General features: G+C 40.3%; 1 protein-coding gene across 1 annotated transcript in view; it reads left to right on the top strand.

Moving 5' to 3' along the window:
* The first annotated feature begins 1,769 nt into the window (after positions 1–1,769).
* The window catches only part of ERC2 (ELKS/RAB6-interacting/CAST family member 2), a 728,571-nt gene continuing 709,940 nt past the window's right edge, over positions 1,770–20,400 (top strand). Inside the window, exon 1 of the mRNA XM_049640744.1 lies at positions 1,770–2,426. Coding sequence (XP_049496701.1) covers positions 1,770–2,426 — 657 coding nt within the window. The remainder of the gene's footprint in view (positions 2,427–20,400) is intronic.

Raw genomic sequence — 20,400 nt, 5'->3', positions numbered from 1 at the left:
TCTTGATGGTTGAGCCACCTCTTTTTAAAAAAAAATTTTAAATTTTAATTTTTTTTTAATTTTATTTTTTATTTTTAAAAATTTACATCCAAATTTGTCAGCATATAGTGAAACAATGATTTCAGGAGTAGATTCCTTAATGCCCCTTACCCATTTAGCCCATCCCTGCTCCCACAACCCCTCCAGCAACCCTCAATTTGTTCTCCATATTTATGAGTCTCTTCTGTTTTGTCTTCCTCCCTGTTTTGTATCATTTTTGTTTCCCTTCCCTTGTGTTCATCTGTTTTGTCTCTTCAAGTCCTCATATGAGTGAAGTCATATGATTTTTTGTCTTTGACTAATTTCACTTAGCATAATACCATCCAGTTCCATCCACATAGTTGCAAATGGCAAGATTTCATTCTTTTTGATTGCCAAGTAATACTCCATTGTGTGTGTGTGTGTGTGTGTGTGTGTGTGTGTGTGTATATACTCCATTGTGTGTTTGTGTGTGTGTGTGTGTGTGTGTGTGTGTGTGTGTGTATACCACATCTTCTTTATCCATTCATCCATCGATGGACATTTGGGCTCTTTCCATACTTTGGCTGTTGTTGATAGTGCTGCTATAAACATGGGGGTGCATGTGTCCCTTTGAAACAGCACACCTGTATCCTGTGGATAAATGCCTAGTAGTGCAATTGCTGGGTCGTAGGGTAGTTCTATTTTTAGTTTTTTGAGGAACCTCCATACTGTTTTCCAGAGTGGCTGCTCCAGCTTGCATTCCCACCAACAATGCAAAAGAGATCCTCTTTCTCCGCATCCTCGCCAACATCTGTTGTTGCCTGAGTTGTTAATGTTAGCCATTCTAACAGGTGTAAGGTGGTATCTCATTGTGGTTTTGATTTGTATTTCCCTGATGATGAGTGACGTTGAGCATTTTTTCATGTGTCGGTTGGCCATCTGGATGTCTTCCTTGGAGAAGTGTCTATTCATGTCTTTTGCCCATGTCTTCACTGGATTATTTGTTTTTTTGAGCCACCTCTTTTTCTTCTAGCTTCAAAATGGTCAATAGGTTCAAACTCCTGAGTCGATGCTAGTTGATTGGTGGTAAACCATCTAGAATATTATGTTGAGAAGAATTCCAATCTTAGTGGAAATGAGGACAGTGATGGATTAGTGATGTCTGGAATGGGTACAGAATGGGGAGGTAACAACCTGCTTGACTGTTATTTGATATCCTAGGAAGCAAAAGCTTCTCAAAGTTACTGTCAAGCCACTTGTGTATGGGGGGGTCATGCCCCTAGGATGGAGTATTTTATAGCCAAGTTCTCTATGAGGAGGAATTCTATGGTGAATTTTCTGGACGTCCCAACTGTCACTTAGCACAAACCAAAATGCAAAGCTTCATTTTCCTAAGGAAAAACAAGTTTCCTTTTTGCTGTGAGAACTTTTGACCTTGCTTGGGGGCAGGGTGGGGGAAATATACAAAATGTTTGCATGTTGTAAGTAAAGTTTGGGGTCATTAAAAAAATGAATATGGGTGTGACTCTCTGATGTTGATGTATCTATCATTATCATCATTGATCTATCAATGCATTTTTAAAAATATAATACAGTTTGTTTTTGATTATCTTTTTTCTCATTTTTCAGGTCTCTATTTGGAGTCATTTTCTGGTACAGACGGTGAAAAATATGCAGTGAAAATTCAGGCCAATAGTGGAAATACTGGCTTACCTCCCAACTTAGTATAGCATTCCTTCTCTTCAGTAGCACCTCATAATAGAAGAAAAATGTATGGAAGTGCAAGAACAATCACCAATCTGGAAGGTAGCCCTTCCAGATCTCCTCGTTTGCCAAGGTCTCCTCGTTTGGGCCACAGAAGAACAAGCAGTGGGGGAGGTGGAGGAACAGGCAAGACACTGTCCATGGAGAATATCCAGTCCCTTAATGCGGCTTATGCTACGTCTGGACCCATGTATCTGAGTGATCATGAGGGGGTGGCTTCGACAACTTACCCAAAGGGCACCATGACTCTGGGAAGGGCCACAAATAGAGCTGTATATGGAGGCCGAGTCACAGCCATGGGGAGTAGTCCCAATATTGCTTCTGCTGGACTTTCCCACACAGATGTTCTTTCATACACGGATCAACATGGTGGTCTGACTAGCTCGTCTCATCATCACCACCACCAGGTCCCCTCCATGTTGAGGCAGGTAAGGGATAGCACAATGTTAGACCTTCAAGCCCAGCTCAAGGAACTTCAGAGAGAGAATGACCTCCTCCGGAAAGAGCTAGACATCAAGGACAGCAAGTTGGGATCTTCCATGAACAGTATCAAGACCTTCTGGAGCCCTGAGCTCAAGAAGGAGAGAGTCTTGAGGAAAGAAGAGGCAGCCCGAATGTCTGTCCTCAAGGAGCAGATGAGGGTTTCCCATGAAGAAAATCAGGTAGGTTATGACTCATCTCAGGGTTTTTCAGCCTTGGCTTCTCACTGAGTAATTGATGCTTTGCAGATGGCACCATGACCTGTGCAGAAGGAAGTTTGGCATCATCAAGAAAGCTATGGCTTAGTACGTGTTTGACTTGGAGACCACAAAAGGGCATAAGAAATATGAAATTATGGCTTATTATCTTATTTTCCAATAACTTTTTCACCCTGTTGCTGAAGGGGAGGAACCATTCTTCATTGCCTAACTTTTGTACTTGGTTAATTTTTTTTTTCTTTTTCAGCAGTAACAGCAGCAGCTCAGATGTACTTCCCTCTGCATAGAAGAAGAAAATGTTAATTTTTGCCAGAGTAGATACTGTAACGGCAACATTTAGAGAGCCACACTTGACTGATCAATTGACTTATTTTTGAAGCCACAGCAGCTTTATTTCTTTCTAGAATGAGGGGAATTTATTCTCTAAATAGCAAACCAAACATTAAATAGCACTGGGTAGAATGGGTTTGGTATCATGTTGGAGAAACACAATAAGTTTTAACCTGGTCTTTCCTTTATCCATTCATATTAAATGCACATGTATTATGTGCAAGGCACCTTCTTATTCTTCTTTAATCTATCTTCCATGTCATAGCAAGATTAGTTTTCCCAGGGCCTACTTGCATTATATGCCATTTCTCTGCTTTAAAGCTCTCAATTATTGCTTATTGCCTTCAGAGTGAAGTCTGCCTCTTTGGCTGAGCCGACAGCATCATCAGCTGAAAGGCCAGAGCCAGCCTTCCCAGCCTTATCTCATACCTCCTCCCTGCACATTTCCTATGCTACCTGCACTATACTTGGTAATTCCTGCACACACTCAGGGTTTTCCACCTCTATTCCTTAGCTTTTTCTGTTCCCTTTCACTAATGGCCTCCTCAGGGCCTCCTCTCCCTGCCTCTCCCCTTTCAGTGCCAGCCAGTCTCCATTTCCAAATCCTACCTATTCTGTGAGGCTCATTTATCTGCTGCCGTTTTCATAAGGGTTTTGGAGTCTGATATGCCTGGGTTTAAATCCCAGCTTCACCTCTTACTGATAGTGAGGTAAGTGCTATGAGATGGGGAATAGAGAGCTCTGTGCCATTTGGCTGAAAAATTCCCAGATATCATTTAACTTTCTGTAGAAATTTGAGATAATTCTAACTTGGCTGAACTAGTGATTCTTCAATAATTGGTTTGGATGTTGGCCTAACAAAGCTCTCTGCCTTTCTTGGGGTTATCTGCTGGCCCTCCTGTTTCCCTGGATACCACACTTTGGAGTCCAAGTATCTTTAGAAGCATTTCTGATCTGTATGAGAATCTGCTCTTCATCCTGCTTCTATGTGTAGAAAGCAATCACCTTATCCTTTTAACTATCTGACAGAGCCTTTGCTGGTTTTCAGATGTGGAAACGTGATTTTTAGTTGGAACAGAAAGTTTTGTTCTTCAACCCTAAATCAAATCTATGCTCCTCACTATCATTTCTGCTTTTATTTTTTTTTCTTCTGACTTTGCTGGTTCATGATGTCCTTATGAACCTGTTACTGCTATGTGAATTTCCCTAGTTCTGTATTGGTTTTCTTCTTTTTTAGTTGCTTTGGAAAATGGTTACAGCAGTTTAGGAATGATGCAAATAGCGACAAAAAGTGTGAAGGCCATTCTTTAAACTGTCAGTTTCAAAGTTACTTTTATCTTATGCTCCTATCATTAAATTTTTTTGAGCAGAGACCCCAACTTATACATGTATATTTATGATGTACAATTATGCCAATATATTATGTGTCTATTCTGACATTCATACAGATGTAAATATGGAAGTGACAACATAAAATAAATAATATATTGAGGTACATTTTAATGATGCACAAAACCTTTTTGGTTTGTAAAAACATTTTAAACCCCTTTTCTATTTCATAAGGGTTAGTTTTAGTTTAAAGTAGAAAATATCCATAGTTCTACTTAACTGTCCCATGTTGCCTTAAGCCAGAAACAATTGAACACTTGAGGGTGCTCCCAGTACCCCTTCCTAGTTCTGGAAACTACTATGATCACAGGCTATGTTTGGTACTATGGGTGCCATATGACCATGTGACATATGATCCAGTAAGAGCCCCAGTATTAACCTGTGTATTAAATAGAAGTAAAATGTAATTATTTTCTTTTTTAGGTTAAAAATACAAAAGGAGGAAGAAGCATGGAGAGTTTGAAAAGTCAATTTGCTTGCAATATGAGGTAGTATTACAAAGTAAAGAATCTAAATATTGACAAAAAGCAAGTTATTTTTTAACAATTGAAGCACCTCTCTTTCTCCTCTGGGAATTATGTCAGGATCCCTTTTAGAGGTATTGGAGTACCTATTGGTCAGGATAGGGTGGTAATCAACAAACCTCAAATCTGAGTGGCTTAACACATCAAGATTCCTTCCTTATTCACCTGAAGTGTGAAGTAGGTCAAGTGAGTCTCCAGGGCAGCCCTCCTCCAGGCAGTGACTCAGGATCCCGGCTTTCTGCACCTTGGCACATGGCTTCAAGAGTTACTACACCAGAGGAAGGGAGTGCCTGGAGATGGCACATTGGCTTCACAATTCCTTGGACTGGAAGTGACATGATTGCAAGGGGTCAGGAGGTATAGTCCTCTCCTCTTTCCAGGAAGGAGAGTCAGATATGAAGGAATACTAGAAACTTCTACCAGTGGGGTTTTTATGTTTGTCAAAAAGTGGAGTTAGATGAAATAAAGTTAGGGGAACAATCCAGATTCCTGCTGTTGCTGCTGTTTCTATTATTACTGCTACTGCTACCGATAGACATCTGTTGGGGTTTACTATGTGCCAGGCATTGTTCTTAGAACTTTGTGTACATTATCTTATTTAGTGTTTGTGTCAGTCACCTGAGGTAGGTGCTAGACTTTTTCTCATTTTACAGATGAAAAATAAATGTAAGAAGAATAAGCAGCTTGCCCAAGTGCACACAGCTAGTAAATGAGAGAGCTGGGCTTTAAGGCTTTGGTATAGTTTATGCCAACGGCTAAGACTTTATGTTCACTAACTCCTTAGAGGATCACTGAGCTGTGAGTATAATCTTATCATCATATGTGTTAGATGAAAAAAAAAAAAGACTAACTCTGATAAAATGATTAAGAATGTGATTTAGTTTAATTGGGATTTTTATTCTTAATTAGGAATTTATTTCTTTTTCCCAGAAGTGTTTTTTTGTGCTGTTTAGAGTTTCTGCCATTTACCATAACTGACTATAATTTCCCTTTAGAGGAAAAAATCATGGAAACTTTTTCTGTATGGAAGAAAAGAATGTAAAGGAGATACGCAACATTTGATTGTGGTTTCTTATGCACAACAACCACGGACTACATCTACAAATGTGGTTCTACCAGAGGGTATCTGGATAATTAGAATTTCACTAACCTAAATTTGGGTGATCTAAAACCATTTGAACTATACTAGGTAAATACAAATGGGAAGCAGATCCATCATACGGTGGAGGTCAGGAAGCTCAAAGTGCTCTTGTATATGAAATTCATGGTTCTGTGAATTTAATGCTCACTAATGCAAACCTTTCACCCTTATGTGCATTGTTGAAGAGGGCTCCCACTCATGAATTCTTTTGCAGTATATTTGGAAGTTCTAGTGGTTCTGTCCAAGGGAGCTGAACCCAACTGCAGATCAAAGGGAGGATGTTGAGCATTCTCCCTGTGTTGTAGGAAGCACACGGCTGTTGGAAACTTGGAGACAATGGGTAGGTGGCTGTGACCAAATCTCTTATGTGCAAAGAGTAGCTACTCAGGTTCCTGGATGGATATTTCATCTCAGACTCCCTCCCCACTCCTATCCCCCAGGTTCTCTCCCAGGCCCTGCTTCTCAGCCACACAGAGCTGCATGAATAGAAATATATTTGGGACCATGAAGAGTTACAGTATTGGCAGTTGGCATCATTGGCATGTTTGTATAAACTGGAGTGCATGGATGCACAGTTACTCTTACGTTATCACTTGTACTTTTTACTTCATGATGTGCTGTCTTGAATGGAAGAAGAGGGTGGTAGAGTATTACAGACAGCTAATCTTTGGAATGGTGTGAACTCAATGTCAAACCTGTAGAATGATTTGGGGGAGAGGTGAGAAGAAAAGATTTGGAGTGGATGTTTGGCTGCCACTTGAGGCAGCCCCCTTGTTATTTGTAATTCCTATGGGGTTGGGTGTGGATGTTGGGGGCAGGAGAATGCAACTATTAGAAAGTAAAGTAGCCTACTTTTCTCTAAAAGGTTATATGATTGTCTTTACAGCTCCTTTCTATTTACCTGTGTGATAGAGATCACAGAGGGAACACATGGTAGAGGAGAAATTTTCAGAAATTTCATAAGGACTTATGTTTTGCAGTTTGATGCATATTACATTATTGACTTTTCATATTCCTGGATTTTTTTGCAATAATTAACTTTATATTTTTAATAGATTACTTTTTCCAAATTAGATGTATATTAAGCAATTTTGAGACATTTTCCTAACTTGCACATGGCTGGCCAAGGATCTGCATGAATATAAATAGCATCACACGCTGGGAGATTGTACTAGATCTAATATTTACCCATCTTGTGAATGCAGAAGTGGGACAAGGTCATTGGGAAATGTAACCTAAGAAGTGTAAGTAAACCTGCCTGGGGAGTTTTACGGCTTTTAAGCAATGGTTATATGATGATTTCTATTTCTAGCTTAACACAATAGGAAATAATCTACTCTAAATCAATATTAATATGGGTTTTTGATGAGTTTTTGAGCTAGTTTCAGCATATGATTTATTGGTTCTCATTTTGAGCCTGTAACTTGAAAAGGTCGAGATGGATCACATTTCCGTGTTTCTTTTATCATTTTGTTTTGTTTGTATAACTGTAGGGCCATTTCAACAGGGTCATTAAACCCTGTTCTAAAATGCTCATTTCATTGGGAGTGTCCAGATATGAAGGGTTGTACCACTAGGAAGTGGGTGATAGAATTAATTCTATCTCCTATTGGGAAGGTGGCAAGTCAGCTGCATTGTGAGGGGGTATCCACTAACAGTTAAATGCAGCTGCAGTCACCTTGAGTACTGGGTGTTTGTGGGATTAAGGGCTCAGCCTTGGAGTGTCCAGAACTGTCCAATTTGTGGATGGGACTTAAATATATTCACTATTCAGACCTGTCTTTTCCCTGTGCCTTCTTTCAGGCTCCATTCCTTCTGCTACTCTAAGTCTGAGATCAATCAATCCCTCAAAGCCAGTTTTCCAAAGTGTATCCAGGGAAATGACACTTGGCAGATGGGATTTTCTGGTCAAATAAACTTGAGACATGATATACTAGATACTTCTATCCTGGAAATTAATAATACTTATGTTATGGATTGAATTATGTTCTCCTCAAAGAGATACATTGGAATCTTAATCCCCTGTAACTCATAATGTGTTTTTATTTGGGGATAGGGTCTTTACAGAGGTAATCAAGTTAAAATGAGGTCATTTGAGTGGGCCCTAACCGAATTTGTCTAATGTCCTTACCAAAAGGGGAAATATGTGGGGCACCTGGGTGGCTCAGCTGGTTAAGCATCTGACTCTTGATTTCAGCTCAGGTCATGATCCCACAATTCGTGAGATCAAGCCCTATGTTGGGCTCTGCCCTGACAGTAGATTCTCTCTCTCCCTCTCTCTCTGCCCCTCCTCCACTCGTGCTCTCTCCCACCCTCTCTGTCTCAAAATAAAGAAACGTTAAAAAAAACTGGGGGGGGGGGGAAATTTGGACACAGACATAAACACGCACCGAGGGAAGATCATATGAAGAGACAGGGAGAAGATGGCCATCTACAAGCCAAGGAAAGAGGCCTGGATTCTTCACCCACAGTCCTCAGAAGGAAGTAACCCTGGTGACACATTGATCTTGAACTTCTAGCCTCCAGAACTGTGAGACAATAAATTTCTGTTGTGTAAGCCACCCAGTTTGTTCTACTTTATTATGGCAGCCCTAGCAAACTAATACAATATATCCCCATGTGAAATGAAATGCTCTAACTCCTACAGTTAAAAAAAAATTATTAAGTTTGCTTAATCCCACAAAGTCCATGAAACTTTATCTTAAACCAAGCATCTATGTATTAAGCAGCTATAGCTTCAGTAATGCTGTGTAACAAGCCATTCCAAAACCTACTGTCTTAAAAAAAACATTTACCTCTCCCTCACATATCTGCAGGTTGGTTGCAACTTAGTTGAACAGGGCTAGACTCAGGGCATCAGGCTCTAGGATGAAAGTTCAGTTCAAATATGTTCTACATGCGTCCACATTCTCCTTGGAACAGAAGCTATTCAGGAATTCATCTTACAGTGGATCACAGATGCCAAGTCTCTAACCAAATCACATAAACACATTTCAAACCTATGTGCATATCAAGTCTACTAACATTCTGTTGCCTAAAGCATGTTACATGGTCAGGCCCAAATTCATTGGGGTCAGGGGATTGTACTTCCTTCCAAATCACATTTATATGTATATGTGTGTGTATATATATGTGTATATCTGTTATTCTGTTACATATGTTAACATATATGTTATTATTATATATATTGCTTATATATTTTAAATAATCCTATTTGTCATAAACTATAAATATTCCTAGAACTAAAGGCCACACTTTAAGAATGTCTGCATCAGGAGTAGCTCTGGAAGCAATATATTAAAGTTTGAGACTTACGAAGGTAGATGAGCACTTTCAGTGTGGTCAAAGTCTCCTTCAGTGGCTGGGCCTTCCAGAGTGTCCTAATGATGCCTATTTATTTATTTATTTAGTTATTATTTTTTTTAAGGTTTATTTATTTTTGAGACAGAGCATGAGCAGGGGAGGGTCAGAGAGAGAGGGAGACACAGAATCTGAAACAGGCTCCGGGTTCCGAGCTGTCAGCACGGAGCCCGACGCGGGGCTCGAACTCATGGACCGTGAGATCACGACCTGAGCCGAAGTCGGACGCTCAACCGACTGAGCCATCCAGGTGCCCCATAATGATGCCTTTTTAATGGCCGAGTGTCAGGCCCCTCCCTTTATGTCTCATGTAACTGGGCAATGGAACCCAAGTGGGTATCTGAGAGGTTCTGGGAAAGCTTTTGTTTTCCTGATAAAAAGAGTAAATATATGTCACCAGTGATGCTTTTTCCCACTTCTTCCTGTCTTGAGTGTTGATATGTTGCCTGGAGCTGTATCAGCCGTATAATAACCATGAGAGAAAGGCCAAGCCAAGCACAGAAACATACGTCCTCCCATCTCTGAGCACTTGCAACAGTACCTACAATGGTTGGCCTCCAGACCTCTAGTCATGTGAGAAAATAGCCCCTTTTAGTTTTTTTTTTTTAATATGAAATTTATTGTCAAATTGGTTTCCATACAACACTCAGTGCTCATCCCAACAGGTGCACTCTTCACTGCCCATCACCCACTTTCCCTTCCCTCCCACCCCCATCAACCCTCAGTTTATTCTCAGTTTTTAAGAGTCTCTTATGATTTGTCTCCCTCCCTCCCTAACCTTTTTTTTCCCCCTTCCCCTCCCCCATGGTCTTCTGTTAAGTTTCTCAGGATCCACATAAATGAAAACATATGGTATCTGTCTTTCTCTGTATGACTTATTTCACTTAGCATAACACTCTCCAGTTCCATCCACATTGCTACAAACGGCCATATTTCATTCTTTCTCATTGCCAAGTAGTATTCCATTGTGTATATAAACCACAATTTCTTTATCCATTCATCAGTTGATGGACATTTAGGCTCTTTCCATAATTTGGCTATTGTTGAAAGTGCTGCTATGCATCAGCACTCCTGTATCCCTTGGGTAAACTCCTAGCAGTGCTATTTCTGGGTCATAGGGTAGATGTATTTTTAATTTTTTGAGGAACTTCCACACTGTTTTCCAGAGTTAGCCCCTCGTAGTTTAAATCACTGTTGGTTGGATATTCTATTACTTGCAGCTCAATACCTTCCTAACTAATAAAATAGTTATTAGTTGAGAACTATTATTCATAATAATTATCAGTCATGATAACCATAAAAATATGTGTATTTCAGTGGGCTGAAATGAGACCTTAAAGGACCTTACACATTAGATTGAAGAAACCTACTTACTAATTGTATTGGGCAATACTCCAAAGTAGTGACACAAATCTCCTCAAAGCCTGTGTATGCAAAAAAGGGGGATCTATTAGTTCTTTTTTATTTATTTATTTATTTATTTATTTTTGGGACAGAGAGCGACAGAGCATGAACGGGGGAGGGGCAGAGAGAGAGGGAGACACAGAATCGGAAACAGGCTCCAGGCTCCGAGCCATCAGCCCAGAGCCTGACGCAGGGCTCGAACTCACGGACCGCGAGATCGTGACCTGGCTGAAGTCGGACGCTTAACCGACTGCGCCACCCAGGCGCCCCTCTATTAGTTCTTACAATGAAATTGCAGAAAGGCTCAGATGTTGAGCTTGGGGTTGACTGGATCCAGTGCCTCACACTGTAGTAGGATTTTGTCTCTCCTCATTGTTTCATCTCTGGTTCTTGATCTCTGCCTCTGTCTGTGTGTAAGCCTCATTTTTGTCTTTCATGTGGCGGGTGGTCTTGGCTGCCAGTACCCCCAGGTCATAACTGAATGGTTAAGAGATCCCTGTCTTCACTTCCCATTTGGAAAATTTATAGAAGGATTTTTGGTCCTGCTTTGGTCATATCCTGTCTCTAGTACTTGGTAAGTGTGAATTGCTAGGGCAAGGGGCAGGTATGTGAGAAAGGTTTACTATGACAGGTGAGTCTATTAGACTTTAGGGAGGGGGCAGGGTTTTTTGTTTTTTTTTTTTAAAGTAGGCTTTATGCCCAGTGTGGAGCCTGATGAGGGGCTTGAGCTGAGATCAAGAGATCAAGAGTAGGATTCTTAACTGACTGAGCCACCCAGGCGCCCTTAGATCAAGAGATCAAAAGTAGGATTCTTAACCAACTGAGCCACCCAGGCGCCCTGAGGGGCAGTTCTTTAAAAAGACTGAGATGAAGGGCAAAGGGATGCTCTAGGACAAAAACAGATGTTCACTGCACTGACTTGAGCTGTCCTTAGTTACCCTCGTTCTTCAAATATTTTAAGGGTTTATAGTCATATCAAGAGACCTGGGAGATTAAGTCAATCAAATACCAATTAGGTATATAACTTTTTTTTTCATTTTAACTCTGATTTAAATTATGAGTGTTTATGTATGCCTTCCCCAATGTGACAAAGGCGAACAGATTTAGAACTGTGTAATATAAACCAGTTTAGCACCACAGTATAACTTGGAATGCTGAATTTTAGAAGGACAACAACAACAAAAAGTCAACCTTCCTCATCTTGAAATAGTCTTCCTCAGCTCCTCAGAGAACTGTAGCTTTTGTCTACCTTTCCAGCAAGGTGGAAAACCCTTTGGTCCAGATTTAGGCAATGACCTACTTAGACTGAAACCACAATTTTAAATGGCTTTCATGGGTAGGTGAAAACTTCCTTTGGTTCTGAAGATAGATGAGATGGCACAGAGCCAACAGTTGATTTCTTTGTTTGCTAGAATGTAGGAGAATGATTTGAAGTGAACTACACACACATCTTTGTCACAGATGTCAGCTGGTTTTTTCCTCAGTAATCTCTTGCAGTCAGCCCTAAGATCAGCCATGTGCACTGCATTAGTAGTCCTACAGATTTTTATTCCCAGGTTTTATTTTATGAAAGACTTGGCTAATGGGGGAAGGAATATAAACATTCCTGTATGCTGGACCTTGGGAGAGCTAAATGACTTCCATCTTCCATTTTCTCTCTGGATCACTTTATTTTGGCAATGGGATAGCAACAACACACAAGGAACTAAAGAAAACATTTTGGAATATTTCAACAAATAGATTATTATAATCTCACTTGTGCCAAAGGCACTTTTTGAAACCAAGCTCCAAGTGGGGAAAGGCAGAGGGAGTGGTTACCCCCAAAACACTGCCTAATAAAATTCCCTATAGAAGACATCCTCAGAGGATTTTAAGAAGCAAGTATATGTTGACAGGAGAAAAGTAACAGAGTGATTTTATCGGCCAAAGCAGATGGGGTGGGTTCTGAACCTAGCCTCTTCTGGCCAGAGTGCAATTTCAGTTTCTATAATTAGTTGCAGGTGGAGCTCTTGTGTTGTTGTTTTGGCATCCACTGACATCTGTGTGCAAATTCCCACCACCCCCAGTTGGCATTTGGACTCAATAAGTGGTTTTGGCTTTGCAGGAATATAGAAAATTGTAAATCTATTTCACACACACACATAGATAAAGCTGCTCTAAAGGTCAGGTTCTGAAAGCTGTGGAAAGCATTTTCAAAAGTTTGGGAAGTAGGTTTTAGGCAGGGTGTGGGCATGCAGCCAAGAGCTAGGGCAGCTTGACAAACAGAATTCTGGCACGTGCAATTTCTCCTCTGTTTCTCCGTGAAGCCAGCATTTGATTGTATCTTGGAAGTGATGTGCAGCCATTTTGTTTTTTAGTGGGAACATTCTGGAGAGAAAAAGTACAGATACTTCCTGTTTTATAATCCCATAGCTTGGTTTGTACTGTCTGGTTTGGCTATATACATTGATCAAGTTAACTTATTCTCAAGTGAGGGCAATTTGCCTCCTAAGGGACATTTGGCAATGTCTGAAGACATTTTTGGTTGTCACTACTGGATGGGGTGACATTCAGTGGGTAGAAGCCAGGGATGCTGCTAAACAGCTCAAAGTGCATAGAACTGCCCCCTACATTATCTGGCCAACAATGTCAATAGCTACAATGATGAGAAACCCTGAGTTAATTGGATGATTACTATATCTTCATTTTATTTATTTTATTTATTTTTTAACATTTATTTTTGAGAGACAGAGAGAGCAAGACAGCATGCAACAGAGCACAAGCAGGGGAGGGGCAGAGAGAGAAGGAGACACAGAATCCAAAGCAGTCTCCAGGCTCTGAGCTGTCAGCACAGAGCCCAACATGGGGCTGGAACCCATGAACTGTGAGATCATGACCAGAGCTGAAGTTGGACGCTTAACCAACTGAGCCACCCAGGTACCCCTATATCTTCATTTTCTAAATACTTTGCCTACATGCAATTCTTTCACTTTGTGATGACCAAAATGTATGTATTTATGTAAAAATATTCATATAAAAGGTAAAAGTTGATTCATGACTTCCATCATTTTGCGGGAAAGAATTAATTGTGAATTATGTCTTCTTTTTTTTTTTTTTTAATCTTGACCTGGACTAGTAACCATGAATCTTCAAATACCTTGATTCTTTTATAGGTAGACATTTGGTAAACAGAGATTCATCTTTTTTTTTTTTAAGTTTATTTATTTATTTTGAGAGAGACAGAGACAGTGCAAGTGGGGGAGGGGCAGAGAGAAAGAGGGAGAGAGAGAGAATCCCAAGCAGGTTCTGCATGGCCAGCACAGAGCCCAACATGTGGCTCAAACCCATCAAGCTGTGAGAGCATAACCTGAGCTGAAATCAAGAGTCAGACACTCAACTGACAGAACCACCCAGGCGCCTGGATAGAGATTAATCTTTTAAGGAAAGAGACAACCCTTTAAAAAAATGAAATCTATTTTTTAAACCATCATTTCTTTACACCTTTAGTGGATTTTTATGGTGTTTTTTGACTATGTCTGACATTGATTTTGAAAAGGAAAGGGAGTATTTTTGAGCTCCTACTTTGTACTAGGAATTTACTAGTTGCTTTCCATGTGTGTGAGCTCAACAGCCCTGCAAAACACATGGCACCCTCATTTTTATAGATGTAAAACAAGACACGGAGATTAAGTGGCCTGAGGTCTCACCATTAGGTAGAGCTGGAATTTGAATCTCAGGTATGCTTAGTTTCAAAGGTGTGTTCTTTCTATTGTCTTAAAGGGGAAAACAACAGATTTGTTGAAAACCAGGGAATTTGGTGTGGAAATGGAAGTCCTAATGTACAGTGGAAGTAGAAATGTGCTGCTTGACAGTATCTTAAGGATGCTGTCAAGGAGTTATATAGAAAGGACAGAAAGCCAGAATGAGCAAGGGAGCATGTTGTCAAGAGCAACAGAGGAGAGAGGGCAAGCAGGAAGGAGCAAATGCATTCTTGTCAAGTACATTAGCAGAGGAGGATGCCAAAGGAAAACTATCTTGGAAACCCACTGAGAAGGATGGGAGGAGGCAATTCCCAAGAACTGGCTGGAAAATTAAAACTGCAGGTGGCAGAAGAATGAGAGAGATTATTTCTTAGGATGTTCATTAAAGTTCTGGCAGATCCATTCAGGTGGTTATGGCTTTGACAAATTGACTGGCTCTATAAGAGCAGGGCTTCAGGAATGGGGAAGTTCTTTATTATGGATTATCCATACTCCAATGAGGATGGTCTCATAAATTTAGCTAGAATTCTTCCCAAACTTGCCTCTATCTACAGGAACTTCAAGGTACATGGACAGTTTTCTGGTGCAGGAGTCCCTCAGCTGGAGCTCTGTGTCCTTTTCAGTTGGTTTCTGGCCTCATTGGGATAGCCACACCTATTTAGGATTTGTCTTTTGACTTGTTCCAAATCTTGTGTCTCAAAGTCAGATCTTACCCTCTTGGGTCCCAGCATTCCTCATTTCCACCTCTCCCAGCAACTTTCCCCTATGAAACCTCTTTGTCCTTTTTGAGAATCTAGTTCATTTATTTACTAACTGATTTAGTCACCACTTATTTAAGGGAAAATGTATTTGCAAGTAGCAGAAACCCATTCAAACATGTTGAAGGGAAAAAGAAAGGTATTTACTAGGAACATACAAGAGTTCTTTTCCAGCCCTACGTGTATGTAGGGGCAGCCAGGTGTCCTGGGGGGCTAGAATCAAGTTAGTTGGAAAATAATCAGGAATAAGGACAAAGTCAGTTTTCACTATTTCTGTCTCACGTTTCTCTTATTTTCTCTCTTGATATGTTTTTATATGCTGCTTCTGAAAAAGTGGCCACTCAAGGAAAGCATCTTCTCCATTCAAGTGCTTCATAGAGACTGCCTAGAGTTGGTTGGTTTCAATTTCAAATTCAGAGAACCAAAAATCTGATTGGCCCAGCTTGAATCCAGACTTTGTGATAGGTCCAATTAGCCGTGGCTAAGGGAGTCGTGAGATCCAGGCTCTCAACAGAGCTATGAAAAGACTGCTGAAACCAGGGCATGAGGGGTAGATTCTCTAACAAGGAAACATATGGGTAAGGTGATAAGGAGGAAAGGACCGCCCTTGCTGGGAAATACATTTGTGCAACACATAAATGAGAGATTGCCATATTTCAGTTTTTAAGAAGACCATGACCAAAGAAAGTTAACTACTATCATCTGTCTATAGACAGCTATTTCAACAGCAGATTCAGTAGCCTTTTGGGGTCTCTGGGCCTTCTCACCCATGTTGTCAATCCCTACCTCTGATTATGCCCACTGAAGAAATTCCAGAAGTGGTATTAACTGACATGAGGATCAATTCATGCTGTCTTATCTTAGTGGATCCGTGTGGTTTCTTTATATAATGTCAGATTGCATCCTCTATGGAACTTTAAAAAATTCTCCACTTTTTGTAAGCTTCCTTAGTCTCTTTGGAAAATTAGGTCTCCAAAGTGGATGAGATTATGTTGCCAGTTACAAACTTTTAGAACTAGGCATTTTATAATCTGGCATCTTCTATTTTAAGTTACAGCAGTTAGCTTGAGTTCTAAAAAGTTTTGTCTCCTGAGCATATATTATCTAAAAAGGAATTGAAAAAAATTAAAATTCGTCCCTTGGATGAGCTTTCTGAAATATCTGTGTAAAGTAATATAAAAGTTCCCAAAGAATCCTGGAACCAGAGGAATAAGTAAATATATGAGATGGAAAGTTGGACAGTGCACATGATGACCACATTTAGAAATTGTTCAAATTTAGAAGTGTAGCAAATAATAAAGTTTGCTTTCTCAAATTTTTTAAACTTCTGTTTGTGGTTTTTAACTTTGGGGAGCCATATCCTCTTTTAGAAGCCAATGAAAACTTTTACATTTTCCCTAGAAAAATGTGCATAACCTGAATTGTGCACAACATTTCACTTCCTTATCTCTGCTCTAAACTCCAAGGGTATCTGAGGATATTTAGGTAAAACCTCTGTCTGGATATTTCCATTTAATATTACATATTGCACATGTATTAGGAGTAGGTAGTTCCTGGCAGTTAATGAAATGAATGAGCTTTAGGTAATGTAAGACATGTCTTCAGCTCACTGCTCTTCAATTTTTGCTGAGAAGTAGGGGACATGTGCTAGGATTTTGGTGATAGTTAAAGGTGTGTACATTGGTACAGTGGAAACTGATAGATGGACAGCACCCATTACTAAACATATTCAAATACAATATCCTAAAGGTGATAGATTTTAGTCCACCCTCAGGAATAAGTTATCCCGGAAGAATTTGCATGATGTTGGGTGTCATACTTAAGTATATGTTTAAATATTTTCATTAAGGATTTTTGTTTGGTTCATTACGTTTGTCTTGGGATGCCGAAATTCCCACTTCACCACAGATAATTCTATTTCACTTTTTTGTGATTGCAAATAAAATAGAACACTGCAAACCAAATTATGCTGTAGGCATTTGTGATAGTGCAAGGAACAAAAGATTTTAGGAAGTTACTAAGTAAGGGTAATTGGGCACGTACTGTGTTCCCAGTAACAGGCTACCAGCTGAAGAAGACTCTAAAGTGTAAGACACATTTACTATTTTGTAAAAATCATTAGAGACCTATTTTTTTTTCCATGTAGATTGTAACTAAGGAACATAGATAGCAGTCATGTACCTTGTTTTTGATGGGCAGTTTACTCTACCTTGGAACTTGAACATGAAATTTGGGCTAGGGAAGAAAGTTTCTCTCTCAATTTACTTACCTTTCTGAGATGAACCCTTGATAGGACTTCTCTCTCTTCTGTGGAAGCCTACCCAGGGTCCAGGAGAGTGGGCTCAGCATCCTCCCAACAGCCAGATAGTGTAAGGTTTCTTGAAGGGGTTCGGGAGGGGGAGTTAGAGAAAGTTTGGGCTTTGCCTTTCTCAGGCAAGCATGTGAGTCTGTGAATCACTTTCCCATCTAGAACACCCACCTGACTACAATATGTTCCCTTGATAAGAATAAAAATGATCAGTATAGCTCGTAAAGCACTTCCTACGTATACCCTAAATGAGATAGTGATATTTCAAACACTGTGCTGATGGGCTCACATATGGTATCTCATTTAATCCTCATGATGACCCTGTGAAGTAGGTACTATTAATAATATCGCTATTTCATATGCGAGTAAGGTATGGCTAGAGGAGAGATCACTTGTCCAAGGTTACAGTTAGCAAGTGGCAGAGCTGGAGTTGAGCCCAGGCAGACTAACTCCAAAGTTGGTCTTCAGTCAGTCAGCCCTGACTATGGTATAGAGTGGCCATCCCTGTGTACACAAGGTGATCTTAGGACAGGCATGGAGTCTGCATTATACAACTTGGAAGCCCAAGCCACTGGGCTTTCCAATGAGAAAGTCATTGCCTTTCCAGATCTTATCCAGTACTTCTAATGAACTTCAGTGAGAAAATCTCAACTTGGTACCAGTTTTGAGCACCCTCTTAACACCTATTAGGTGTTTCCTTACTGTAGGCTGTGGAATGACATTCCTAAACGATGCTTATATTGTAATCTGGCAGCCCTGGTTTTACCCTTTGTATCTGATATGCTGTCCATTCAGAGTTTCTGTGAGCAGACTGGTAATGTGGCCTTAGTGTGGCCTGCCTTTTCAGGTCTTGCTTGACTATCCTTGACAGTGGTTGAGAGCATCAGCTTTGGAGGCGGATTGCTTAGGTTCTGTTTCCAGCTGTGGAACTTCAGGCAACTTATCTCTTTTTTTTTTTTTTTTTAATTTTTTTTTTCAACGTTTTTTATTTATTTTTTTTGGGACAGAGAGAGACAGAGCATGAACGGGGGAGGGGCAGAGAGAGAGGGAGACACAGAATCGGAAACAGGCTCCAGGCTCCGAGCCATCAGCCCAGAGCCTGACGCGGGGCTCGAACTCACGGACCGCGAGATCGTGAGATCGTGACCTGGCTGAAGTCGGACGCTCAACCGACTGCGCCACCCAGGCGCCCCGCAACTTATCTCTTTGAAATTGTTTCCTCACCTGTAAAGTAGGTGTAATGACAATACCTGCTTTAGGGGTACATTTACTGCTAGTGGAATAAATTTAATAGGATTTAAGTTTAATTGGATTAAATGAGGAAGTTCATGTAAAAATATTTAGCACCATGCTAACCTGAGTAAATATCAAAGTAATAGATGATGAAGATAATCATGAGGGAAAACTGAGGACAAAGGCATCACACGGGGGAGTAAAGTGCTAAAAGAGTAGCAGAGAAATGGTATGGTAGAGCCATACTGAAGATTGCCCCATCTCTGATTATTCTGCAGTTTGTATAAGCCAGTTTGAGTTGAGGCTTTATTACTAATAGCCCAATGCATCTTGATAGGGCCATGAATATTCAGGGCTCTCTGTTTAGAAGCTTTATGGTTACAAAAATGAGTAGGTCCCAGCTCCTGCCTTGAGAACCTAGTCTAGCAGAGAAAATGCTGTACTCCTAAAAACCCATAAAAGAGAATTATAAGAAAAGGGAAGAAATTTGTCCATGCCATTAAAATATATAATTTGATTTAGGAGTCCAGAGAAGGAAGAGATGAAGGAAGACTTTATATACAGAAGGTGGCATTAGAGATAATTCCTGAGGATGGACAACTATTCAAGATGGTAGGTGGGAGCAGGGGTTGGTGGTGGTGTTTTGAAGTTCTCAATGGAGGGAATGGCCAAAATAAATTATATGGCTGGAGATTTATTTCATAAAGCATAGGTATGAAGGTAGGGCAAAAGTAGTGGTACAGGTATTGCACTTACATCTAAAGAGTAGGAAGAGAAATTGACACTTGGAGATCACCTTTTTTTATTTTTCTGAATTAAGAGATGTTAGTATGGTGGTTAATATATATGGAGGCATATGTTGGGACAAACTGTATTTTGCTTCTATGATTTTTCCTATGTGTTCCTGGCCCTGTGAACTCCTCTGGGACTGCCATGGTGCAGCAGAAGGATGACTTTATGAGCCCCTCTGTCAATATGTTGAAGGTTAAGAGGGAAAGGTGCTTATGAATCCAGCAAAAGCTCTGGGTTTGTTGAGAACAGCTTAATTTTCCTTGGCTTAATTCTTTGACATCCCTTTTCTATTATTAATGTGTGTGTGTGTGTGTGTGTGTGTGTGTGTGTGTGTGTGTGTGACAGACGGGGTGGGGGGAAAGAAGAGAGAGAAAGAGAAACAGAGAGAGGGAGAAAGAAAGAGGGAGAGAGAGAGATGCCATCTTCAAAATGTCATTGTTGGATGTGTAAGTATTGTTATATGCCAAGGAGATACCATATTACAATTTTGGGAACAGTTTTGTTGCTGTTGTTGTCCTGTTGTTCTTAGGGGTGGCTAGGAGAGTTTTCATGACCAAGGTATTGACCCCTTTAGCTGAATCCAAGCCAGTTCATGTTGTTTTGCAGATGGCTGCTCTGGAAAATTTTGGGCCATAGCCAGACCTTTATCATGCTTTAAAAAAAAAGTAAGAATCACATTACATTTTTTCTGGTAGGCTGAATTGAATATTTTCTGTGGTATGAGATGGAAACTGTAAATTTTTGTATCACTATAGGGAGTAATAGAGAAAAAAGATGAGGATGACTTCCCAGTAAATGCTGTTGTCTGAGCCCTCAGGAAAGGCAAACTCTCAAGTTGCCTACAAAAGGTCACATGGTTTCCAAGTCTACGTAGCTTCACACATTAATCCAACCAGCTAAAAACCTGAGGACTCACAGGAGGTGTTTGATTGATTGATTTTTGTAAACTCTGGCCTGTT

The sequence above is a fragment of the Panthera uncia genome, chromosome A2, assembly GCF_023721935.1.
Source record: "Panthera uncia isolate 11264 chromosome A2, Puncia_PCG_1.0, whole genome shotgun sequence".
NCBI classification, from domain to species: Eukaryota; Metazoa; Chordata; class Mammalia; order Carnivora; family Felidae; genus Panthera; species Panthera uncia.
The sequence above is the reverse complement of the archived record's forward strand: the minus strand, read 5'-3'. Positions and strand labels throughout refer to the sequence as shown.